General features: G+C 42.4%; 1 protein-coding gene across 1 annotated transcript; it reads right to left on the bottom strand.

The window, feature by feature from the left end:
• Positions 1 to 1628: 1628 nt before the first annotated feature.
• On the bottom strand, positions 1629 to 25833 carry LOC109634901 (ATP-dependent RNA helicase DHX15-like). Its single transcript, XM_020095713.2, has 14 exons — positions 25642 to 25833; positions 23963 to 24299; positions 22742 to 22935; positions 22402 to 22561; positions 20734 to 20952; positions 16921 to 17088; positions 10709 to 10795; positions 10161 to 10310; positions 9563 to 9671; positions 5773 to 5964; positions 4630 to 4752; positions 4354 to 4544; positions 2879 to 3048; positions 1629 to 2252 (listed from the first exon to the last, which is right to left on the bottom strand). The coding sequence occupies exons 1-14, from the start codon at positions 25644 to 25646 to the stop codon at positions 2135 to 2137; spliced, it is 2223 nt and encodes a 740-aa protein (XP_019951272.2). The 5' UTR covers positions 25647 to 25833; the 3' UTR covers positions 1629 to 2134.
• Between the last annotated feature and the right edge of the window lie 1775 nt (positions 25834 to 27608).

The raw sequence follows: 27608 nt of genomic DNA, 5'->3' as shown, positions 1-27608 counted from the left end.
GCCGAACAATACCTGTCTGGTGTCGGTTTGTGTTTGCTGCTTCTGTTGAGTTACTGTCAAAGAGCCACATTAAAATGGCCCCTAACACCAGCACAGGGTGCAAGAATAGGTGTGGAACTGCGATGGGATGGAACATAGAGTGCATTATCACATGGTTCAGCTCTGGATATCTCCTTAACCTCAAATACCTTTTGGGTTTTTAGTAGCTTAACAAATGGTAAACAGCAAAACTCATTGCAATTCTGTCAGAATCCCATTTTTTAAATCAATTCTAAAGATTCTTACGTACGAAAATCTGACACCCACGGACAAATGATTAAGCACGACAAGTAAGACCGCATGCAACCGTCGTGTGCGCCCACATCAGACACTAACAAAATACAACTTGGAGACATAATGATTTTCATTTGTAATTATGGCAGCGTGAATCAATGGGAAGTATTGAGCATGAAAAACTGTTCTTACCTCAGGATCAATTCCATATAATTTCCAGATCAGCTCAAACTAATGGGTTTTCTATTGGCTTCACTTTGGAGGGAGAGGCTTATCTCTCCGGCACCATTTTGTAGTCCTATGCACGTTTCCCCAGCAAAAGGCCATCCACTTAAAAACTTGTCTCCCAACAGTCCACAAAAAATATTAAAGCACACATGCTAATTTCCTGACTTAGCATATTATACAATCTGCAGGCTTGATTTAACACTCCCTTAGCAGGTCTAGTATCTCTGCCTGCCTTCTTCCAGACTCTACAGAGATTCTGAAAAGTGCTGACGGCTTCATTCCTGCCTCTTATCTTGCATCAATGTTTTGTTGATTTGCTTATAATTCATGTAAACTTGAGATGCAGACAGAAGAAAGTAAAGGTATGACGTCTTTTAGGCTCAGGTGTATTCATGATGAGAAATTATATTAATTTCATGGTTCCAATTCAGAATAGTCGGTCCGCCTGGAGACGTAACAAGTAGAACTGAAGTGATTAGTCGATGCATGGTTTGGTTGATCCACAATGAATCGAACACTATTTCGATCATGGATTCATCTTTTTTTAGTTGTAAAAATGGATAAAGATGCTTTATAGTTTTCCCAAGCATCTTGTCTGATTACGTTGTTGACCTACGTACCGAGAGGAAAGCTTCCGAATAGTTCCTCTCTTTTTTGTTAATGATCACAAGCTTGTTGTTGATAACATTTTTAAAAAGTAAGTGGCTCGACTTACACAGAAATGATACGATTCAAGTTGCGTCACTAATTATTACTGTGGTTATTCTTCAGATCACTGCTGTGCTTCCAATCCCTGCTTCTCCCGACTGCAAGCTTTACCTTCTCCAGAAAGAGAGAGACCAGCACAAAGCAGTGGAGCCAGAACAGGCTCCGGCACAGCAGGGATTTCACACTGATCTTGTTCCGAAACATTTGTAATTAACATTCCCCCTCACTCCGACTGTTTCTGAAGCTATCAATATCCCAGTAAGAAGATTTAACTTCCCTGAAGAGCTAGGAAACAAGCTGGATTTGGCAGGTCAAAACGTGATCGCTCACACTGCATGTGTGTGTGTGTGGATAAGGGTTAAGTGAAAAGTTTATGCGTAGATTATTGTGTTATTTACATGCTGACGCTGGAAAAAATATTTTACTACAAAGTCGTTTTTATTAAGTTGACTGGAAATGTGCCCCTTCCACCGTGACAAGAGGACATTACATTATGCCTGCATCAAAATACAGTATAAATTACATTTGATCAAAAGCTTGTCTAAATGGACGAAATGCTGTTTTGAGCAGTAGATGCAAAAGAACAAGCAAGAATTCCGAGGTGGAATTCCTTATCACTGATGCCTTTAAGAGGAATGTTGAAATTGACTTACTATGATGATTCATAAAGAATTCCTGATAACCGGTTCCACAGTCCATTCTCAATAGTGCTTTATGCTCTTTGCTCCGAAGACAAAGACACATGTCGGCCGGAGAAAGCAACTGTTCATAATTCATCAATCATTATGAAAATACATTAAACACAGTGAGACAAAAATAGACTTCAGGATGAGATTGTTGGTGGACATAAGAGAAAAAAAGACACGACGCTCAAGAGTTCAGATTTGACTTCGCACAGATACTGAGGATGCACATGCAAACCCTCTTAGTACTGAGAGTATTCCTTGGATGAGAGTTTTGCAACGATTCGCTCCAACTGTCTCTTTGCTTCACACTGGGGGAAGTTGCTCATCTCGTAGTACTGCGGGGCAATTTTCACCAACCTAGGAAGGAAAGGAAGGAAGTAAATGTTAGTCCCAAATATTGTCTTCAGCATTTACCTGTGGGAGAGAGCTCCTTCCATATTCACACAACAAATCTGACTGCACGAGGTCAATTCCCCCACGAGGGGGAAGAGAAACATGTCGCACAAACACTTTTTACTGAGGGTGTGTGCTGCATATGAGCCTGAAGGGTTTAGACTGGCTTCTTTTGTTTATTAGACTTAAATCAGTTGTGCTTGTTCAGCTCAAACAATTCACTGATTACCCAACAAACTGACAAACAGAATTGATTGACAATCATTTTGGTGATCAATGATTTGTCGCAGAAATATTTGAACTGTCTTTGAGTCCAGACTCTTAAATACAATTATTTTCCAGTTTTCTTGTACTATACTATACGTTGCCAACACACATAATTAAATGTCCATATGATTAAAAACTAAATAGAAATATACAATTAGAAATGATTCCGTTTTTAATGTGGAGGGTCTAAATTTTAATAATTTAAATTTTCACAAAATAATGGACTTGAATGAAATGCTTTGCACGTTACATTTAGATAAATGTGATAATTATCTTTAAAACATGCCGACTTCTTCAAACATGCAGCTACAACTGAATCTTACCACTCTGGTTTGATGTCTGTGCACGTGCGGATGTAATTCTTGGTGGTGAGCACAAACTCATTGTAGAGCACCCACTCGGGCTTGTGGTCCAGCACGGTGGAGGGGTGCAGCTGAACGACTTGGTTGTCCTTCACCGTGAGGTAATGGCCAGTGCGCTCCAGGTGAGCGATCTGTTTACAGCATAGGAAGAGAAGAGGGTCGTTACAGGATCCCTGACAGAGAGGGAAAAACTAAATGCCCACAAACACTGCCTTTCTGGTGCTTGATCTATTTATTGTAGCTACTCTGGACCTATTTTAACCTGTGTAAATTAATAACACACTGATTTAAAAAAGGAAAAGTTAAATGACACAGAAGACAAACCTGTTTGTAACCAGGCCCTGGCTTTTTTTCCTCTACTTTGCAGATACTTGGTGAAGCTGCAGTGGCTGTTGTGATTAACCAAGGCAATCAGTCTCAATAAAGACCTTTCCAAACAAAGACATGAACTCAAATGCTGTGAAAGCTCTAACATGAACCGCAAATTTGTCTCCGAGATAAAGGTTAATGTTGACAAATATTTAAATATTAACACCATAATTCAACTTGTCAGGTTGCTTGTTTCAGGTAGCCTTGAAAATGGCTCCTCGCAAAATGCCATTTGTTTCCTTAAGGGAGGCACAAATTGACATGATTTCTTGTTATGTGTTTAAGACAAAGCAGCTGTGTGTGTGTGTGTGTGTGTGCGTGTGTGTGTGTGTGTGTGTGCATGCGCCTATTACAATAAACATCTCCGCTGCAGTGAGTACAAATGTTTTGCACGAAAACACTTGTTTTTCAAATGATCAAACTCAACAAGTGCAAACTTCAATGAGCATCAGGTTAGCGGTGGAAAATGACTGCATGTACTTAAATCACAAACAACAACAAAACAACTAGAATTGCTGCCTGGTGATTGCTCTCCTCGGCCTACCAGTCAGAACTATCGTCACTATCTCCCCCTGTTGCTCCTGGGTTATGCTGTTGAATAGGATTTTGGATATATAATGTCCTCTCTTCATCATTAAACCCATCAGACATTTGTCTACAATGTGTCATAATTAGCACATTAATTCGGGAGTTATGAAGATATTTTTTGGCGTTCATCTCGAATTTGGTGCAATTTGGACACTAAATATGTTCAATATTAATAGACCTTGAATAAACAGGTGACCAGCCCTGTACCAGCAGCAACAGCGCACTCACGACAACAACTGATTCTCCAGTTCAGGCGTTCTGAGACGACTTCACTGAACTTTGAATAAACCGGTTAAGAGTTCTTTGTGCAGCAGCTTCAAGTTTCTGTGGACTGAGACCTGCAGTGGGTCTTTTCTTGCCACGGCTCAATTACTCCAGGTCACTTTTTCCAGAAATAAAAAAATAAAGCTGTAACCAGCATTGCCACAGGCCAAGCAAACAGCCCATAAAAAAAAAACAGCCCTCTTAATGTGACTGACCTGCATGAAGAAGCCAGTGACCAGCGCTCGGCGGATGTTGATGTAGTAGTCTCTGCTGTTGAACTCAGTGCTCCGTCGCGGCAGATTGAAGCGGTCCATGATCCTGGACAACTGCTGCCGTACGTTGTCTGCCGACATCAGCGAGCGGTAGTTGACAAAGTTCTCATAGCACCACTGAGTGGAGTCGTGGTCTGTTTGAGAAAAGGGTCAGATTAGGCAAATTTGGCAACATGAATCGTAATTGGCTAAAAGTGAGTGCGCGAACAAGCCACTCACTTTGTTTGAAGGCATGGTAGACGTTGAGTTGCGTCATGTGGTCTCCGTCGATGTGGGCGAAGCGCATCTTTGACTCGTCGGCCAGCTTCTTAGCCTCCGTGGGTCGGACGAAGCACTGTGGGACTAAACAAGGTTGGTATAGGCCGCAACACAGCCGCCCATAGGGATAAGTTAAGCAAATCCCACAGAGAGGAACAAGGCCTCAGCTGAAGAGAGGCACAGAGCACTTCACAGGGCACACTGTACTCGCCAAGTGTTTATGGTGGAGAGGGAAAGGAGGAGGGTCAAAGAGGAGGGGAGGAGGATCGGTTTCTCCATCCTGATGCATTTTTATACCAGATATGGCAAACAAGCCCCCTGTCTTACACACCTGATACTGAAGCAAAACAAAAATAGAGCTGTGTAATTTACCCAGAGGACTTTGCCCTCTCCCCTCTTGCGAACTTGCTCTGAATTGCTTAACGTCAAAGCTGCTTGATTACAGCTTTAATAGGAAAAACCCCTTTTTATCGAGCCTCGCGGCTGGCTGCTGTGGCGGCATCGTCCTCAGGTGTACTTTTGCTGCTTACTCTAATGAACTCAGCAAAAACCTGCCATCCTGAAACACCTGCTTTAAGTGCACGCCACGCACACCTACTTAAATCCATTTCCCCACTCTCAAAGACCCTCGCGCTCCCTTCAAAGGCTTCAAGATTCATCTCAATGAGCAGCATTCTGCTTTGAAAAGCCTGAAGCACAATTACTGCAGGAGTATGCTGGTGCTGCTCCAGCTACACCTATACATTTTGTCCAGACATGTATTTTCCCCCCTTCCTCACAAGTAATAGCTGACATCACTGACTTCATCCTCTGCTTGCCTTGTAGTTAAGTTCAGTAGGACACATATTCTACGTAGATCAACACTTCAGGGGTTGGGATTGCTCATACAGATAAAGTCAACTGTATGTAGTATTTAAATGAGAGCGTACAGTATGTTCAACAATACCTAAAAACACTTCACTGTTAGATATATGTCTAAAATAGTTAATAAAATACGTGTTGTCCTCTAAGCTCATTGGTCATTTCTGAGGCACGGTCCATGAGAACAGGAAATGGAAAGAGTAGCAGCTCAGACCCACACAGCAGGCCGGCCCCAAGCATTACCTGACAACATGGCAGTGATGGAGAGGATCTCATTCGAACAGTTGAATTCACAGCTGGCGATGACCATCTTGGCCAGCTGGGGGTCCAGGGGGAACTCTGCCATCATGGAGCCCAACTCAGTCAGGTCGCCATCGTTGTTGAGCGCTGCCAAGTAGTTCAGCAACTCCAGGGCTCGCATCAGGGTCTCTGGGGCTTGAGGAGACAGAATGGGCGAAGACAGGCCATTACAAAAAAATGGTTCCAAGCCCATGGGCAAAACACACAGAGATAATGAACATTTCTAAAACAGTCAAAACTTCTTTCATTAGAGCAACTCTGCAGAAGAACTATAAGGTACACACAGGATTGATTGATACTTAGATGAAGGACCGCATCTGCTCTAAAAACATCAATCTGACTTTTTTCCAAAAACACTTAATTAGTTGAAGTAGAAATGCAGCCAGCCTTTCTCAGATTCTTACCTTCTCAAATGTAATAACTTTAAAAAAAATTTGATTATTGATCGAATTAAATCCTCTTAATTAAACGGACAATTTTCCCAATAAACTAATCAAGAAAACAATCTGCAGATTAATCAAAAAACGTACAACATGCAACTGGAACTCGCAAAAAATGTGTCTCGAACATAATATTTATCTGGTTGAGAATCTAAGAAATCCTGCCTCATTGTCTTGTCGTGTCCTCACAATTAATTAAATTGCAATTAATGCTATTATTATTTTTTTTTTTACCTTCAAGCAAACTTTTTTTTTTCTTTTTTACTTTTAAACTAATTTCCTTTAAGCCAGGAGATAAGAGTTAAAATGTGATTCTATGACATGTGGTTCAGCTGTTTTTGCAACCATGATAAAACCAAATACTATTTGAGAAAAGAGGCAGCCCAAGAAAAAAAGAACTGTGACAACAATAGAGTTCCATCATCTGCTTGTACTTGGACCTTTAATGGAAGACAAATGCGAGTTAAAAAAAGATACAGCCACTCAAACAATGGCAGGCTTGTTTGCAGGTTTTGTGGCGGGGTGCATGAGGTGAATCAAAATGAGAAGGCTCTCCGTGTGTGTGACGGCCAGAGTTACGCTAGACAGCAACTTAGTGGAGAAGTAAACATGGCAGAGCTCATTTTTCATCCTCCGCTCAGGCAATCCTTAACAACTAATGCAATTACAGGAGAACTTTCTACTTAATGCTTCAACACAAAAGGCTTCCACCGTTTGGTTAAAAGATTTTTCCTCCAGATGCAATTATTGACCTTTGGCTCCCGAGAGCTGAAGCCTAATGACCAGTTGCATGTTAACTGAAAATTAGCTTCAAGCTCTGGCTGTGGTGCTCGTTCACTTTCATTTCTCCCAAGTGCTCACAAAAAAATTCAATTTCAAACAGCAGGGAGGCATTTTTTTATGATTAACAAATATTGATTTGGGGCATCAAAGCTCTTAAAACACAAAAAACACAAAGTGAGTGCTGGCTACATTACTTACCACACCAATGGCCTGAGCAGGGGCTGCACAAAAAGTGTAAATCTGATTTCCAAGTACTGCTAGCATGATGAAGCAGTGTGGAAATTCAATCTATACACAATGCGGCTCATCAGAAAGTAAGTATTGACTGCCTCAACACACAAGAATCCGATATATTAACCAAGGGCCAGATCAATGAGACGAAAGGCTAAAGGTACATTAAACCACATTGGCTTTGAAAGGTACTTCTTTGGAAATGTCATGAGGCAAATGAATCCCACCCAGCCAAGTCCCTGTGTAAATCGCTACTGATTTCTTTTGGATTTTCCATTTGGTTGGCTGGCTCACGGCGTCGCTCACGCCGTAGCTCCCATGTTTAGTGAGCGAGGAGCAAGGTGGGTAAAGAGAAAAATGCACAACACACTTGAGCGTTTCACAGTAAAAAGGAAAATCAAGGATCCATTAACATTATGGACAAGCTCGAATGGGGAGAAAATAACACCGGCATTTAGGGTGAACCATCAAAGGAACAATATCTCAAATCAATTTCAGATTAGATGAAATTTCAACTGTATAAAATGGATATTGGCCGAGGATTATAAAACAATGTGACTTCAGACAAAGGATTTTTGATTGTGACAGTTAAAGAACCTCTCATCCACCCATTTAGGATAGAAAACATACTGAAAAACCCTTCAAACTCTATTGTTTCATCTCTGATGTGTCGACTCTCCAGCGACGCTCCTTTGACCTGTGCATTTACTCTGAGGGGGGCCTTTGACACAGGGTATCAAAATTGATCCACTGTAACTAGATATCATGAAGTGCCTGTCCAGGAGCTCTCACAGAAATCACTGAGACAAAGCAGACATCATTCGCTGCACTCAACTAGCTCCAGCCTCCAGCGTGCTCAGGAGCTAGTTAGGAGGAACCTTTCTCCATGAATGGATCAAATAAATAAAAAGGTAATCCTCCCCTTTGCCTTCACCCCACTGTTCCCAGTTAGACTCGGCAGACAAGGCCAATCCTATATGCCGGAGCTTACCCGTACGTTTTGTGAGAATTGTGGGGGTGGTGGTGGAGGTCAGTCACGTTTCACTGGAGGAATATAAAGGGAAGGCAATAGCCAAGGTGATAGCGCTGCTATTGATGTAACCAATTTCATTCTCAAAATGGCGTTTGCCACAGTGGACGGGGAGAGATGGGTTTAATCTCAGAGGTGAGATGAAAACTATATTATGGTGAGAAGCGGGGGGGTAGGGAAAGGAGGGGGTGGTCTCCTTGGGAAGATGTACGAACACACACTCTACTGAAGAATGCCAGAACTTGGCTCCACAGCGAGACGCTGTCTGTATTCTGGCAGAGAACCAGAGTAATTCTTATTTACAAGAAATAAGAAATACAAACAGAGGCTGCCGGGACATCACTACCTTTTTCACTCTCTCATAAAAACTGCAAGATTCTACTGAGATGTCTACCAGAGTTCTTATCCACAAATCTCAACATTCACTACTTGCTATCTGCCAAGATCACTTCATTTACGCTACCGAGCTCCCAGGAGACACAGCTGACCCGGATTTGATACCGCACATCAGAACCACACTTCAACGAAATGCTGCTCGATTTCATAGCAACTGCATTTGTTTTGATTCAAATGGAGCCATAGATCAAGATCTCAATTTTATTTTATCATGATGTAATAATGCTTCTGATTATAGTCATGGTTGCTTTGGGGAAAGAAAGTATAGTTTGACACAACATAAAACATTCATTTAGCAACTATGCTTTCAGAAATACAACAGAGGAGCAACTTGTGTCTGTTTACGGTGCATTCAAACTCTATTTATAAATTTCTTTAAAAGTCTGCCAATAATAACTGCAACTACATTTCTTAGCACAAGTCCATCGATCTAACACGTCGTTGGGAGGAAGCCGGAGTACCCGGAGGAAACCCACCCAGACACAAGGAGAACATGCAAACTCCACACACACAAGGACCCTGTCTGAAACAGGATACTCAGCACAAGTGCTTTTCCAAAATAAAATACAGATATCTGCATTTCCCCTCCTGTGTGAAGGCAGTTTGAATCCAGGGAACAAATAGTCAGTAGTGATGGACCCCACTGCCAACATTATGACATAGAGAATTGATTACACAATGTAAATGCATAGGAGGTTTTTTGGCCATATCGTCCCGCTCTTGGTTTTACCATGCAAAGCTTTATACTTTTCTGTGGAGCTGAATGTTACATAAAACAACGGAGAGCTTTGAGCATTAATGAACAGAAACATGTCTTTCTGAGCTGAAGAAGAACTGTTTTTTTCACACTAACCTGGTGGGTCCATGAAGTCAAAGTGCACCAGGTCATCAATACCCAGTTTCTTCAGCTGCAGCACCACAGAGCCCAGGTTCGACCTCAGGATCTCTGGATAGGTGTTGTCCTGCGCCGGGTAAGAGGAACAAGGAAAAAAACCTGAGTCCATTTAAAATGTATAAGTCAGCGCACTTGTTATCTCCTCATGTGTCGCTCATATGTCAACCTGGGAGTCTACAGCGTTTGAAGGGCTATTAAACTTATTTTTTAAAATTCCATTTGCCCCTCAGCATGATGTGAAAGAATTACCCTGTTAAAGAGGAGAACTGGGCGTCCGCACATCATTTGTCACAAGGTGGCGGATTTGTTAGTATGGTTATGAGGCAGAGTGGGGAGGCTGTGGTTTAGCAATGAGCTCTTGGAAATAGAACTCAGCTAAACTGGGACTTGTGGAATTGCAAGTACTACATAACAGAGAGCTTTACCAGCTTGAGGGCAGCTCCAGGGGGATACAAAGTGCTTGTGGCATTGAAGATTGTGAGATATGACAATCATACGCTTGTTTACACCTCATGGTATTTAGTTTTTTTTCCCCCTAAACTATCTTGTTGCTTACCTGCATTTCTGTCTTGTAGGCTTTCTCAGTGTAAAGGCGGAAACACTTTCCTGGGCACGTCCTTCCCGCACGACCTGCCCTCTGCTGAGCTGAGGCCTTGCTGACGGCTGTCACCAAAAGCGACTCGACTCGGATTCTTGGGTTATACACCTGACGGGAAAAGAAAAAAGACGAATCATATTTCAGACGGATAGAATTTATTTTTTCAGGGATAGATATAAAGCTAAATGGGTGGTTAAACATACTAACACCCACAATGTGCTGCAATACCAGCAGCTAACTAAAAATGTACAACACATCCACACAATTCACTACAGTGCATAAATCGTCTCTTTTTTACGCCATGTGTAGGACTTGGCTCCAGGCTGGTGAAATGTCAGAGGAATAAATAACTGGCTTTTCCATCTTTTGCCACTGTCAGGTGTGCACTGCTGTGTTTATCTGGGGATTCTCAGGCAACAGACGCAGATGATCACTGCAGATAAAGGGTGGTGGGAGAAGATGGTGTGTGGGGGGTGAGGGGGGGAGAAGATGGGGGGAAAGCTAACCTTTTGCTTGGCAAATCCGGGATCAATTACAAACACCACGCCGTCGATGGTAAGGGACGTCTCTGCGATGTTTGTTGACACGACGACCTGTGGAAATGAGAACACGCAGGTGAGGACATGATCTGACGTAGGGGGGGGTTTGGAGGAACACACTGGTATGCACGGTCAACAGTTATTTGGCAACATGCAAGTATTTAAAAGCAGACAACTCAACAACTTGTACACATCAAAGATGTCTGGTTTGCATCTGTGAAACATTGTAAAACAAAGTGCAGAATTAAAACTGGAAATAAGAAATAATTCTTTCAAATGAAGAGGAAAAGAGGCCGACAAGTGCAGTTGTAACACTTTGCTGCAACCTGAAATGTATTCCCTGATGTGAGTTGGGAGGAAGGAGCCTCTGTGATGCTCTCTACACACATTGTCTAATGTAACCCAACAGGGCAGTACAACAACAGTTTCTGCAATCAGGTTCAATGTGCTTTCAGCGAATTTGTGGAGAGCCGGCGAGGTGCTCAGTGCCCCATCCAAATGCATTACCTCTGTCCTTTGTGTTATGTGTGCATGCAGTTGGAGTTTCTGCATGACTGTCCTCAGCACGTTGCTGCTTTTGTTGAGGTGTCAGCTTCCCTCACTTGGAAAGCTCTTTGTGGAGTTCTTTTTTTTTTTATATTGCAGGAAATAGTTGATGTAATGGTTCCAGCTTTTTAACACGTTGCAGGCTCAACGGTGGTTACTGCTTTCCTGTGAGCATCTTCTCTCCCCTAAATCACGGCTACTGTATTTCTCTCATGTGAACACTGCACATGTCTCGAAATTTGGAACACTGGTATCTGCAGACGCAACAACTGTGCATAGCCCATTGTCGCTGATTTGCTCTCACTGTGTGCTACGCAAGGCTGGCTCTGTCAAAGCTGTGCTTCAAGTATCACCAGAGGAAAGCAGCATTGCAGTTTGCATTAGTTTGCATTTGTACTTGAACACAAAAAAAGTCTTCATCGTAGCAGATTTGCTCTAAGTTGTGTCGGAGCTTTTGAGATTCAACAGTGACTTGTTTTATACCAACACTCCTTCGTTACCTCTGCTAAAAAGATTAGGTTTTTGCCCATGCCTGTCTGATTTTCAGTCAGATTACGCAGTTCATGGAAGGTTGGAACATAGGCCAAGAAAGAACCGATTACATTTTGAGGCAGAGAGGTGAAGCAAATTTTTTAACTTTGGGTTTTCTGACGTTTTCCCCAATTTACGAGGCAATAATTCATGAATGTGTGTACACTTGTTTGCATATTGATTGAATTTAAGGAAACTGTTGGGCTATTCTAGTTGCCCAATGTGGCACAGAAATATCAGAACATGAAAACTGCACACATAGTCCAGCAAATTTAAAACTGGATCTATACTTTTACTTAGTCCCCAACCAGATACATAACAGGGTAGATATATATGAGCTCTCCTCCCTAATTTCTCTCCTCTCATCCTGACCAGTCCAGTTGAGGTTCCTCCCAATTAAAACAGTTGTTTTTTCCCTCTCCACAGTCACAAAGGGTTTGCTCATTGTAAGAACTATAGAGTTTCTCTATAATATTGTAAGGTCCTGAACTTGTATGTTGTGATTTGACTCTGTACAAATAAACTTTAATTGAGCAAGAGCTGCTTACATTCACTTTCTCACATTGGGCAACATCGTGCTTGGCATACAGAGCTGGAATTATATCCAGAAATAGTTTCAATACTTTTTTTAACTCATGGGACAGAGTGCAGCATTTCAATTTGCAGTGGAGCTGGATTTGACAGATGAGTGTTTGACATCCGAGTCTGTCTTCAACTTCTTCAGTCGCAACAATCCCCACTGGCATCAGAGACTAGCAGGAAAACACAAGGTGACCAGTTACAGCTCTTGTCTCGTCTCTTTGTAGCTGCCACAGCCCTGACGTGTACATACATTCTGGTTGTTTGCCAACATGTAACATCTTGACAAATAAGCTACGGTATAGCCCACAGTAAAACTACAAAAGTCCAGCTTCAGTACTTTCACGTCAGTGTGATGAAAAGCAAAACTGGTTAGTTAAAGCAGCATTATATCACAACAACCTAATGATGTCAGTCAATTCAAGCTTCAACAAGCAAGACAGGCAGGTTGTGCAAAATATGCTTACTGTGTTGGGCATAAGGAAACCTTAAAAATAAAACAACAACCAAACAAAGAAACAAATGCTAACGCAGTTCTGATCATCTGAAAACTGGGGAACGTAAAAGGGTAGTGATGATACAGATGGTTTATTGGACCCGTCGCGTGCCAGCGTGGTGTGGGAGTTGATTTAAGCATCAGGGCAGATGTCATTGTTAACTGTCTGTGTGCAGAGAAATACTGCGCAGAGGAAAAGCTGCTTGGTTTCTGAAAATAAGACGGATGGGGGAAACTGTGAACCTGCACCATCTCTCAGTCTCAGATCTTTTTCTATTACAATTATCCCCTATAGCAAGACTGTCTATGAGAAATGACAGCGGAATTGGAGCTAAAAAAAAAAAAAAATCAAATGACTCACATCACCCTATGGGTCTCTAGCTGTCAGCATATACACAAACAGGGGAGAGGAGGGAAGAGGGGAGAGGATGGGGGAGACAGATTTGCAGCTGCTCTCACGCGAACCATGACCGCCGCTAGGGTGAGTTCTCCTTATATAACACTGGGAGCCGACTGGACAGAGAAATCCTTTAGATTCATCATAGCACTTCAGAGTGTGGCAGCCGGGTCATAGCCCACTCTACCGGCAACTGCCACTCCAGTGTCACAGCTCAATGTGGAAGTGGGTGTTTGTGAAAAAGCAAAAAAAACTGCTTTCAACACTTGAAAACTCTTTTCCTTGCTCAATCACTCAACATCCACCAGGACAGGAACAAGCTGCGGGCTGACCTAAGCACTCATTTTGGTGGTAGCCAGTCTGCTTTCTTGGTAGTCTGCATAATAAAATGCCCAGCACAAAACCAAACAGTCCTCTGTAGTCTTTGCTGATGCAGGTCCACAGAACCAATTTTGCACACTTGACACACTTTCTTTGTGGCTGTGCCTCTTCAGCTGCCTTCAAGCTGTGAGCCGTAGAGACTTTTAAATCCCACCTTTTAAGTGAAGATTCTTCACCAGCTGCAGAATGCCCGACTGTTTAGTTATTAATGCCAAGGAGGGACTTTCTTCACCCTCATTCAGCCCTTGACCTCAAGTAATTCACCTGCCCAAAGACTTATTCCCCTTAGTATTCATACAGACGAAAGAAGAGGAGGCAGTGAGCATCTCCATATGAAACTGATCAGACAGGTATCTGGTGAACGGATGTAGAGGTTATAACCTCGGCAAAGAAGGTTATGTTTTCACCCGTCCGTCTGTTTGTTGCTTGATTTGTTTGTGAACAAGATTACACACAAACTACGGCACTAATTTCCAAGAAACTTGTTGAAGGGATGTGGTATGGGTTCCGGGAAGAACCCATTACATTTTGGTGCTGTGACGACCCCATAGTCGAGTCCTGTGTATTGTGTGTGTGCTCTTTGGGCTACACCCAGCCCGTGTGCTGCCTCTTTTGGGATTCAATTTACAGTGGAGCCACTCGATTGAATTTAAAAGGACTGTTGGGGGTTATCAGGTTTTTTTTCAGTTCATTTGCTATGTTGGACATTTTTTAATTGCACAATATCCAAAAAGCAAAAAACAACCAGGTACAAAAAAGTCATAAAGTTCCTAAAAGCTCAGCGCAAAGCTCCAGGTTAGAGGTTGTTAAGTACCTGCAGTGTGAAAGCACCACCACAAGCCCAAAGATATAGAGGCGTCACATCATTGTGAAGGCAATTCGCCACACTGTGGAAGTCTGAAAATAAATTGGCTGGCCAAACAAAGACGGACCAGGCCATCAGACAGTGTCTCATGACAGACACTACATGCCAGCGTCCCAGCAAGGAATGAAAGGCATGGAATGCTTCAAAGTCTGGTTAAAAAAATGGAATAGGTGAGGCTGCGCTGCCCTGTGTGCTGGGATACAGTCAGTGCTCCAGCAGATGCCACACATGACACCCTCTCACATTTCATGATCATATGGGTGGCCTCATTGGCTGCATTGATTCTGAAGGATTATCCAGCCTAGGGCCATTATACTGAAGGCAGACTGGCTCCTTCCAGTCTGTTGCTGCACTGGATAATCCTGGCTTCTTCATCAGTAATATCATTACAGCATCATCTCTGCATGTTATTTCTGGGTTATTACCTGCAGGAGAGCAAGTACTATGGCTAACATGGGCGATCTTTCATGTACCTTGCTGGGAGACACAGCCCTGTTGACAAATAAAGCCTCCCCCCAACTGGGGAAAGGAGAACGTGCCTCGAGCTGCGTTGTCACACCCACATTCAGGGCTCATTGAAATGGATATAAGGAGGAATTAAAAGTGACATTTGAGGGACTATTCCAAACGTGACAATGCTAAAAACAAACCTAACACTCATCACAGCACATTTGTTGGAGACAATCTTTGAGATGCTGCAAAGCAAAGTGAGATTATAGTCTTTGTTTGTAATTAGTCAATTGCTGCCTTGGCTCCAAATGATTAAACTGTTCAAAAATGGAAGATCGGTGGCTTTCCTGGAGAAATGGAGCAATGACGAGCGAGTGCTTTATGTTAATTGAGGGGTGCCTAATGCAGTCGTTAGCATGCGTAGCTGCAGACATGACGAACATTAATTCTTTTTCGCTCCTTCCTCTTGGGCTGGCTTGAATGACATCTCTGCATTTTTCACTTGATGAGTCGCTCAGTCAGATATGGAGGAGAAGCACATTTACTTCAAGCGCGGCAACTTTAGATGCGACCTCGACCAATTCAACAAAGGCCTGTCAAATGTGTCTTGAGGAAAACAGGGTGTGGAATTAAAAGCAGTGGCTGGGTTAAGAGTTGAGGGGTCACAGTGGAATCACTACCTTCTGTTTACATCCTGAAGTCGAATTTAGGAGAATTTAGTAAAGAAGTAATACACCATGGCCGGGTTTCCTGCTCAGCAGAGTAGCAAATACTGTGGATGACATTTGACTTTGAAAAAAGATCTTTACAAACCAACACTGGGTAATATCACCACAAAGAATGCTGAGCGTCTCAAATCTGCACTACACAACCAATGTTGACTCAAACAGCAAGACTGAAGAGTTGAAACTATAAAAAACAAGTTTGTAAAGGGAGAACAAAATTAAGAAAGTGAACCGGTTCTTTCGTTTACAATACAATTGCAGAACTGACAAAAAGCAGACATCAGACGCATGCTAAGCTACAAACCAATTAATGTCAGGTCAAGGTAGACGTACCGCACGTAGGTGATAAAGACAGGAAGTACGCAAGTCATAGAAGTCTTCAGCACGCTGCTTAAATTACAGTGTGAAACCAAAAGTAACTGTTTTTAAAGTCAAATAATATTTTTAAATGTTTAGGCTTTTAAAGTATCATAACTTTGACAGGCCATAAATATTTTCCCTGCTCATGTGTCGGCCTGATCTGCCTCAATTAGAGGGGTTGTAGCAATGAGTCATTCATCAACACCGTCCCTGATCAGATGCTGGAGTGAATGTTTGCTCATTCACTGGCAGTGATGGTATTCTGATACTCTGTCAGATCCCTGGCCAACAGTGTGCCAGCGCAGGTGGTGTTGCGACTCTTGGTGATGAGCCCATCTGAATAGAAACTGTCACACAAAAGAGAGGAAATGTTTTGTGTCTGTATCAATAAGAGGACCTTCCAGTCCTCTGAGATCCTACAGCCAGAAAAGTCCTGTTTTTGGTCAGCTCAGATCACCTTGGACAAATCTGACAGCGAAAGGTCTTAGGCCTCCTCTCTGAGCAGCAGCGGGGCCTTTGCAAATGTAGTGGAAAGATAAAAATGACTGAGAATGCAATACTTTCCTCAGGCTCAGAGGGCGTGAGTAAAACCCCAGTTATAATTTAGAGCAGAGAATTGCATGCTGACAAAAGCAGCATATGTTGTGTGAGTCAGTTCTGCACTAAAGCTGAGAAAGGGAAAAAAAGTTTCAGTCCCTACCTTCCAGCTCTCTTCTTCTAGCCACCTTATTCTCCATCTGTTCTTCCTACATCAACCTCACTCAATTTCTCTTTCACTTACCCTCTCCCTCAAACTCCCTTTCTCAACCTCCCCCTCTGAGTGTTTTTATAGCAACAAGGCAGTTATACCTTCCTTCCGATTGCACCGTTTGGTTTATTGGGTGGGGGTGGCTCGAAGATCCTCTGCTGTTGCTGCGGAGGCAGAGTGGAGTACAACGGGATGATTTTGATATCGCCAACTTCAGGCCCCAGGTCGTCAACTTCTCTCTTGATTCGTTTGCAGGCTTCATCAATTTCCTGAAAGACAGAGCGCAGCACTTAATCGTGGCATCATTCGTGTATGCAAGCAGCAAAACCAAACAGGTTCTGGAAAAAACCTGGAGAAACAATGGCGGTGAGCGTGGATGATTCAGGAGGGCGAAGAGGAGGCAGCCGGGGAAACCGTGGTTCCCTGCTACAGTACATTTGTTCTAACTATCGCTCCATCTGACAGAGGAAATTAAACCTGGACTGCAGTATGCAGAGCTCCCTGTGGCTCTGTTGTCAAATGCAGCAATCACAAAAAACATGGACGTGCACGCTACACAGGCAGACACACACAGACACACACACACAGAGACAGACTCAAACAGGGTTCATTATTCCACAGTGCAGTATTGTAGAAGGGAATGTGAGATGAGACTGCAGCACTGATGCATAACCAGCGGCAAATCATGGCAGATCAGTTTAGTGAAGCTGAACGTTCTAGAGCCGGTGGGCTGGCAGACAGACAGAGGACCCGGGTAACACCAGGAATAAGAAAGCATGATGAGTGAACACTGGGTTAGGGCCTATTGTCTCAAGGCCTATTAGTAAACTATAGTAGATGTACTAAATACATTCAGATATTCCACAGGCAAAACTGTATCACTTCAATAAGTGTTTTATTTTACCTACCTCTTTAGACATACACACATTTTTAATGGGCCAGAACATCGTAAAAACGCTTTTCATTTAAAAGCAACTTCCGCTGTTCAGGACAATTGTCTTTGTTTTCCTAGCAACAATCATTTAATCCTCATAAAGCAGCAGTTACTATGTGTGTCACAATAAAGCTTATACTGTTGCACCACCTGCAGGCCCATGGGAACAATGCAGCGGCTCTTTCAAGCGTCACAGTGAAAACACTGATGAACCGGATCTCGGATTCCCACAATTCTCACTCTCTCAAGTGGACAGATAAAAAGCATCACAGCTTGTGTTATCTTGTTATTTTATATTTTGCCTGTAAAACGTCTTTGACATTGTCGCTTCCTTTTCTGAATCATACTGTGCATAAATTAGTTAAAGCCCAGTTGAAACTAATAGGTTCGTACTACTGTGTGAAGCCAGTAACACTCGCCTTGACATGAGATAACACCGGGTGATGTTTCCTGTTTTCCTTCTGGTCTGAAAGAGTGTTATTAGCCCCGTTTGTCCCCTTGTTCATTGCATTAAGCCAAACCCTGCTGATGGCCATGTGCCTCTTAATCAACACACTGACAAGTGGGAAACAGTAAATCTGAATGGATTGGTAAAATTATCCTGGGTATTAATAGCCTATCAAGCCTCTGGATGCAGCAGCTGCCATGGAGAAAAAAAATGGACCTCTTTGCCAAAGCGCTGGAAGCAAGCTGGCTGTCTGTCCCTCAGGGACATGAAGACAGAGTGTGTGTGTGGTTGTGTTTGTGTGTAAAATGTGTGTATGCACACATCGGGGCAGTTGGCCAGTGTTGGAAACCTGTCCGCCAGCTCTCCCTACGACCCCCAGAAGCAACAATCTACAGCCAAGATAATAACCGACACATTTAGGAACTCCTCTTGACTAGCAAACAACCCCCCTGCCAATCCCCATGTTTTGATGTTAGCTGCTGTGGGGGAAGCTTAAATATTAGGACTTATCTTAGCTCAACAGCTGTGATATGTTTCGACTTCCTTGTTTGAAGTTGGTGCTTCAGCTCTATTTGTTTGTGGAAGCATATCTCAGAGAAAAACTGCGGAACAGGAGAACCCAATACTGTGCATTTTTTGTTGGCCTGTTCTAAATTAAACGGTCAGATGAAGAGAGTATGTGGCTTTGCCAGGGATCTTCCTCACAATCATTAGTCCGCATCAACATCGCTGGGAGACTGAAGAGGTTAAGAAGCGCTCGAGGGGCGTGCTGCAGCACCCTTTGAACACCCATCTCTGCCAGACCCACCACACATTAACTTCTTTAACCCAATTAGGACCGGGTGATAATGAACTCGCCGTGGGAGTGCTCTCAGTAATGCTTCAGCTAGACACAGTGTTGGGCAGGAGGGGGAGTTGCTTGGAATATAACTCAACAAATTACATCTAACAGCAAAAAGATAAAAAAATAAAAAAAAAATAAAAAAATGTCTCGCATTGGCTGTGAATATCCCAAACTTTTCTACACATTCACAAGAGTGACGATAAGTGTTTCAGGCCATCCGAGCAGCTGGGATACCTCTAAATCTAAAATCAATTACCAGCCCTCAAAGGAGACCACTTCAAACACCATGCCCTCTAATGACTTCATCCCCTTCATAACAAGCTGCATATTGATCACGCTCTGACAAATGAAAACTGACATAGATGTACTGCAACATTCGAGCTGCTGTGGAGTGACAAATAATTACTGCTAATAAACATACCGTCACAGTTTAATTGGGAAAGTCACAAAGTTACGAACATAGATTGTATATAAAGACAGCCGGCAAGACTGCTCCCCAAAAGTAATAGGTTATTTGATGCTAAAAAAGTCAGCAGAGCACAACCGTCAGCTGAGACTGGCCCACAATTGGTCGAGGGCATGTGTAGGCGGGACCTTGCATGCTCCCATGCTGGATATTTTGGCTTAATTTCTGGAAAGTAGGAGTCCTCCATCTTTATTTATAGTCAATGACCATAAGTCACTAAAGTGGAAATACTGAAACAAAGTCCAACGTGTCACTTAAATATTTGGATTTTGTTCACACAAGTTATATTCTACTTTTCAACCACAACTTGTCACATGTTCTCTTAAACCGTTTTGTCAGAGTAGTGAGAGAATAATCACAGTAGCATAGGCGCTGTTGGCTCTGACAATCTTCTCTTGTCAAATGTTCGGGAGATTGAAACATTTGTCGGTGCTCTTTCTGTGTGTGCGTGTTTGTCCACCCAGCTGTAACCAAATTCATCATTTTGGGCATGAACCCAGCCCTCCATTACATGTCAGTGGACAACATTTGCAGAGAGAGAGGGAAAATAATAAATGACTTAATTTCAGAGATTTGTGGGAAGGCCAAAATGTGGGTCACTCATCTTTTTCTTTTTTTTCGCCTTCCCGCTGCAAATCCTTGTGGTTTCCCAAACAGGTACAGTCGCATCCATTAACATCTATAAGTCTGAGGATTAATAGTTTCCTGTGTAGAGTGTAAGTGTCAAAGTGTATGGGAGGTAACTCATCTACGTAATTAGATTAATTTGAAGTCTCTTAACTTTGGGGATGTAAACAGTTTTTCAACAAGTTTGTTGGGACAGAAAAAGACACAATAATGAATGAATCTAGAGCTGAAACGAGTGGCTGATTAATAGATTAGTTATGCAGAATAAAATCAAGTGAGAACAATTTTGATTATTGCTCATTTGTGTAAGTGTATGAGGCATAAATACAAAACATTTACTTGTTTTACATATAGTGAATTGTGAACATTCTGATGGGCACAGTCAACGCCTCAATGATAAAAAGACCATATATATAAATAACCATCTGAAAACAATCATTACCTGCAGGCCTACAAATATTGAATGATAATTACATATAAATATAGAAACTTCAGCACCAACAAAAATATTTCCTGTTTCAAGCCACCACAAATCCAGAGCAAACTCCATGAATCCATTATAAAAAAACATCATCAAGAACATGTGGACTTGTACCTCTTGTCCAGTGAGGAAAAGCAGAAGGTCCCCTTCATCCACCTCACACATGTGGATCTGGATCACAGTCCGGATGGCCGCCTCCAGGTAGTCGCGTTCTGGTTCCGGTGTGTAGAAAATCTCAACGGGGTGGGTGCGTCCAGGGATGGTCAGCAGCGGGCAACTGTCGAAGTACACCTGGAACTTGCCGGCGTCGAGCGTGGCGCTCATGACAATGACCTGGGCAGAGAGGGAAGAGAAAGACGTTTGTTAAGAGACTATGTCGTCATAAAGGAGGTGAAAGAAAAGATTAAAATAAAAGCAAAGACAGCAGAGTGTAAATGACTGTGGCAATTAAGGGAGGGAGCACTCAAGTGAAGAATGAGTTAACACTAAATATGGCTTGATGGTGATTGTGGATGAGGACACAGGCTAAGTGGATAACAGTGCAAACACATACAGGATAGATGAAGAGGATAACGCTCTGAATAAAAATTTAAGGTGAGCGCACTGGCACAAACCCAAGATGGTGCTGTAGTGCAGAAGTGGACATTACACTCCAAGTCAGTGACTTGTGACTTGGCGCTCTGTGTAGTCACTGACCTACACCGAGCCATGACAGACCTTGTTCCTGATATTGGGTACACAATGTTCTCTCCAGAGCCATTAGATAAAGCGCATTAGGATTCTGATGGGAAACACGTCTCCCATTTTCAATCTCAAACATTTTCAGGGGCCAGCGTCTCTGCATTTCACTTTACGCTCTGCGAGACATCATAATTGCTCTTAATCAAGGCAAATTAAACTTTCAAATTTGGTAGGGGATGGGGATGAAGGAGATAGAGGGGTGTGGGTGGATGATCATTCCCAATAACCTAGACCTCATTTAACAGTCCGCGAACAACAATCTAACCTTTGATTCCACACTGACACACAACTAGTCATTATCCATCTGCTGTATGAGAATTATTTCTGGCACACGCCGCCTATAAAACTTCTGCCTGCCTGTACGCTCCCATCCACACAGACACATTGCTGTTCTTCCCCTTGGTTGATTGGCTTAAAATGGGGCCGACTCTGGGAGCAATCTCCGCTCGTGCTGCGGTGCAGAATAGATGTGCATTTCTGAATCTAACGCCAACATTTGTCTTTCCTCAATACATACAGAGCTGTCAGACATGGGGACACTGTCAGGAAAATTGTGAACAAAAGGAGGGAGCAACAAAAGAGGGACATAAACACTCATCCCACGAGGGAGTAATATGCAGAACTTTAAATGTATTTTAAGCATTAAGTAGGAAATTTCGGGAAACAAATCAGATGTCTGTCAAGAGTACTTTCAACACCAAAGCTGCTTGCAGTCAGGACATTTTCCAGAGTTTCTGTATGAGAGAACACAAGCGTCCAATTCAGTTGCTCTGGAATTTTTCCAGAACATTTGCTGCTGGCCACTTAGTAATGCCTGGAAAAATGTTGGAATAAACCGCAGGAAAATTCACAGCGAGTGAGTGGGTGCGGTGATGTTTCTAGAACAAGTCAAACATGACACTGGACGAATACAAATATCTTTGCTTGAGAAAAAAAATGAAAGTAAATGAACAAATAGTCAAATTAACTGAAAATTGAAAGTCAATACAATCCACTTACAACCACATTCTAAATTAAGGCCATAAAAGAAAGAAGATTTACCTTGAGGTCAGGCCTCTGGCGGACCACCTCCTTAAGAACCCCCATGAGGATATCTGTCGCTAATGTGCGTTCGTGGGCCTCGTCCAGGATGATGACACCGTAGCGCTCCAGCAGGGGATCGTTCATGGCTTCCCGCAGCAACATTCCATCTGTCATATACCTGGGAGAAAAACAACAGATCCAAAAAACTTTATCACCGCGCACAATTACATTATCTGGACAAGACCCTGTTTAAAACTAAACCAATTAGCAGAACATTCCACTAGAGAGACTTTCTAGGTGGTCAAATACATTACACTTTACTTCCCATCATGAATGTTTTTAAAATGGGCTTTCTTACTTGAGTACAGTCTTGGCAGAGCTGCAGTCCTCAAACCTGATGGAATAGCCAACCTCTTGGCCCAGCATGACATCCATCTCATCGGCCACCCTCTGAGCGACACTCATGGCTGCCACCCGCCGGGGTTGGGTGCAGGCCACCGCTCTCTTTGGACCCTGCATGGAGCGCACCATTTCCACACACCACTGGGGGATCTGGAAGACAGTGAACATGTTGAACTCTTGAAATTAATAAGCAAATAATAAACTATTATATAGTGATACAGCTTGGAAGTGCATTGCTACTCTGCAATGTCCTGCAAAGCGAAAAAAACTGTACCTGTTATGATTTCACTGAATGCTCAATATTTGAGCTTCATAATAAAGTGGCTTGTTAAGAGAAGCATAAAAGTAGGAATCCTTACTTCAACTCTCACAAAGTTAATTTTTGTCCTGGAATAACTGTCTTTGAATAACACTTCATCAGAAGGGAAAAAAATCAGAATGACAGGTTTGGAAGACATAAACATTTCACATACAGTATTTCAATCTTGTTTAAGTATTTAAAAGAGATGACCATAAACACCATGTTTGGTAGAATACTGAACAGGGCTGCACAATTCATTTTTTAACAATGTGATCTCAATTTATATTTGTGTACAACCTAATTTGTACATGGCAAAGACTAAGCTGCATTTAAAAAATAACTGAACACAGTTTTTTTATTTTTAAAAACGTACTGCTGTTTTAAATGAACAGAAATCCAATATGTCAAAAGAGATCCATAAATCAAGCCCCCTCTACTAAACATTGTATGTCTGTGGAATTCATAACTTTAGAGAAAACAGATCAAGGCATCGAGGCAAAACACACTGCAAAGATTGTGCAACTTCATTGATGGTTTACATTCCCCTCAGGAGGACCTCAAGGCTCAATCAGTGATTTACTTTAATCTTCTCTCTTACAAATTTTAAAAACACACAATCAAGCTCTTTCACGAACTTAAATAAAAAGAAATCTAATAACCACATACTGGGAGTCAACTCCACAGAGAACCTATTTAAAATGCATCATCTGCTCACTGCACCCTGTTTTTTATTTTATTATTACACCAATTTTATCACATAATTTCAAATTTTGATTTTATTTGACACATTCTTAGTCAAGTCGCATTTAAAGTGTATCTGTAGGGGCAACTGCAGACAACTAAGTTCTTGGATTGCTGAACATTCTGCCTCTGTACCTGTGTGGTCTTTCCAGAGCCCGTCTCTCCCACCAGCACAAAAGACTGGTTCTGCATCATGATTTCATTGAATTTCTGTCTGTAATCCCAGACAGGCAGCTGCAGTCGCTTCTTGAGGATCTCATAGTATCGTGGCGTGTGGGGCAGGTTGGTGAAAGGGTTGATTTGCTGCTGTATGGGGTTTGGCTTAAGGTAGCCTCCACTATATGCAGTCGGGTTGTTGTGCACCCCAGATGACTTCACGTCCCTGTCTCGGTCACGGTCTCGCTCCCGCTCCCGGTCTCGGTCACGGGCCCTCTCTTTTGACCGATCATCGCGGTCTCTGTCGTAGCCACGCCTGTGAGAGGGGAGATGCATGCAGTTAAGATTTGGTGAAGCACTACTACAAAAACTAACTGAACTCACCACAGCACAGAACTCCAACTGGGTGTAACATGGATGCATGCGTGCACACACATATACATAGATTTTGGCCTTGGAATGGTCCAGTGAAAACACAACAGGAGATTCAACCAAAACAGAATAGGGACAGAGCACAAATATTATCCCTCATCCACAGTGGTCAAAAGCACCGCCTAATCAAGTAAAGCATGCAGTTGTCATGAATAAACAAATTGACCACACTGCATAGCAATTTATTTGACCTATTCCAGAAGTGCTGCCTTTAAAGGTTTCCTCAAATATTGTTTTTACAGTGAAGCTGGCTACATGTGGGCCAAATTGTAAGAAATGGTACATGGAAGGGTGAGAATGCATTTGATAGCTGAAGCTCTGATTCATTTGTCTAACAATGCATATTCCACTTCAAAAAGACCTGTCTATCTGGCAAATGATAAAATATAAGATTCAGTGATGGAGGAATGAGCTAAAGCGTGTTTGGATGATGCTATTTTCTGCGATGCTGAATCCAAAGTGACACAATATAGTGTTTATTTATTCCAAGGGCAAATTCATTATTACTTCTCTCTCTAATAAGGTCAAAGCGGAAACAGTGATCCTGAGCTTGTACTATCGGTGTCAGCCCACTACAATAGGCCGTGTACAGACACTACAGCCCCTTCATGATCCCATACTACCCGCATTTAAAACGCATGCCGCCGATTTGGGGCTTAAACACGAGCCGTGACACTGACACCTGACTGACAGGGCATTTCATTTATGCTACGCGGCTAACATTAGCCTAGCACAGCCCTGCCTGCAGCCCCAATGTGCACATCCTCCTTTATTGTGACAACAACACATATCGTGACAAATGCACACACTGCTGTGTTGATTTAGCATCATAACATGTGCGCTAGGCTGGGAAGCAGCTCTCCCGGCTAGCATGTAGCCACGTGCAAACCAGGCCGGTGGCTGGCTAACTGTTTGCTACGTTAGCCACATTAGCTAGCCACCATAAACGGCGGACCGTCCTCTCATCCGTCAGTGCTAACTTGCTAGCTTGACTTGTGGAGGGGTTAGCTCGGCTAGTTGGCAGCGGGGCAACGACACCAAACAGGCTAAGCTAACACGCTACAGAGCCGCGAGAGGACCTCTTTCTACGGGTCGACTTTCCAAACGTTGCCGCTCGGACATCCTGCCCCCGTCCACAACGCGGGAGAAGCGGCTAATTCTCTCACGCAGTTTCCCCTAAGAGGAACCGTTAACACACCGGGGAAATGGCGACCGGAAAGTCTTACCTCATCGTTATTATCCTTTTAGAAAATGAGTCGAAAGCTGCGATTGACGGTAAATTCTCCGCCCGGGTGAAGTGGCGACAAGGGGAAAAGACGTCGATCCTACCGACTCCTGCACATGGTGCTGTCTGCGGAAGTCAGAGGCTGCGCTGCGGGTACGGTGCAGCAGTGGTGTCGGGAGGAGGAGGAGGAGGCAGGGCGGTCTGATGATGATGTACACACCAAACAACAACACAGCTTTATTATGTATATTGCATACTTATAGTATTTTTTTATATTTCATTTTTGTTATATTTTACATTTGTACTTGCACACCACTGCAAATCCCATGTATGTGTAAACCTGCTTGGCAATAAAACCCGATTCTGATATATTGTTTGTACATTATAAACAGGTGATCAACATAGATTATATATATAGAGAGGAAGCAGGTTAAGTATAAGGTAATTATTAATTTATGATTTATGGAGAAGGTCTGCGATTAAACAAGTTCTCACTCCTTTTCAAATATTAAATGAAGTGTTTGATTATTTTTACCCTCATCACTGTTTATAGATAATATTTTTTCAGTTTATTATTTCTTCACTGGTTTGTATAATTTGTCTTATTTTTTGGTTCACATCTTCAGAATGAATAAAAATGAATGAATGAATGGATGCTTGTACTTCCATCCTAGTAAGGACACTCATTGGCATACTGCTTTAACCTTAACCATCACAACAAATCCCTAACCCTAATCCTTTTTCCAACCCAAACCTAACTCTAACCCTAACCCTAAAACAAGTCTTAACCCTTAAACAGCCGTCAAAAGTGGGTCAGAAAAGCCTAAAATCAGGAGTTTACATTTACTTCCATTCATTTTGGACAGCCTACCAAAAACCTTGTCCCTTACCTTAACCATAATTCATTGTGGGACAAATATGCCATATTCAAAAACTGACAAAAAGGCTTTGACAAGTGAAAACTCTGCACCCAAGTAACAAGTGAAAACCCAACAAAAAAGGTTTTGCATAATGTTTTGATAAGCTGAAAAAACATAAAATCTCCGCAAACTTTATTTTGTATTTGAGTTTTACTTCTTCAAAACTGCAGCACTCTTTTCAGAGTGTTTCTCCAACACATATCCAGAGCTTCTACTTTGTTACGGCTCTCCCAGTGCATCTGTTCGTTTTCTGGGTTTGATCTGAAAACTGGTGCACATACGTTGGAAAAAACTTAAAACCTTGAAACTTAATTTTGGTGTCATTTCGGAGTTGATTTTACGACACCTACTTTTTAGAGACTTGACCACACATTTATGATCTTTTGAATAGCCTTATTTTTGGCAGTGTGTTAACACAGCTCTGATATAAAACTCTAAAACTGATGTAAGTCAGGATGCTGGAGGAAGAGGCATTTGCTCCTAACCTTTGTTAGCACACCCTAGATTCAATAACTATTATACTGCGATATTCATTCTTGGGCAGGCAAGGAGAAAATGCAAATCTTGTATGGAAACATCCAAGAGCTAAAATTATGCTTTTTGCCACATTCAAAAAAATGCTGTTTTTGCAACTCATGAAGTCCTTAAGTTTGGAGTTTTCTAAATGCATATTTTAATCTACTTTTTACATGTGTCCATTCCAGTAGGAATAGCGTGCACGTATTTATGCGTTCCCTTTTTTTCTGGACTCAACACAAACTTGATCCAGGCTGGAAGCTGCAACCATGAAAACTGAGGAGCATGGACATTTTTACTTCTAGTTTTATTGCAACAACTTAAAATCCCCCTTTCAGCCTCCACAATTATAAAGTGATGAATAATCTGTTACTGAAGACAATCATTGCCGTTGACACAGGTAATTACACAGCCTGGACATTGCTAACAAGCTGCATAATGGCGAATGGCTCATTGCTTATAGCAGGGGGATTGATGGTGATGGTTAAGGAGAAGTCAACGTTAGAACGAAGTCATAATGCTCGAATATTCA

Source organism: Paralichthys olivaceus, chromosome 22 (genome assembly GCF_024713975.1).
Source record: "Paralichthys olivaceus isolate ysfri-2021 chromosome 22, ASM2471397v2, whole genome shotgun sequence".
Taxonomy (NCBI): Eukaryota; Metazoa; Chordata; class Actinopteri; order Pleuronectiformes; family Paralichthyidae; genus Paralichthys; species Paralichthys olivaceus.
The sequence above is the reverse complement of the archived record's forward strand: the minus strand, read 5'-3'. Positions and strand labels throughout refer to the sequence as shown.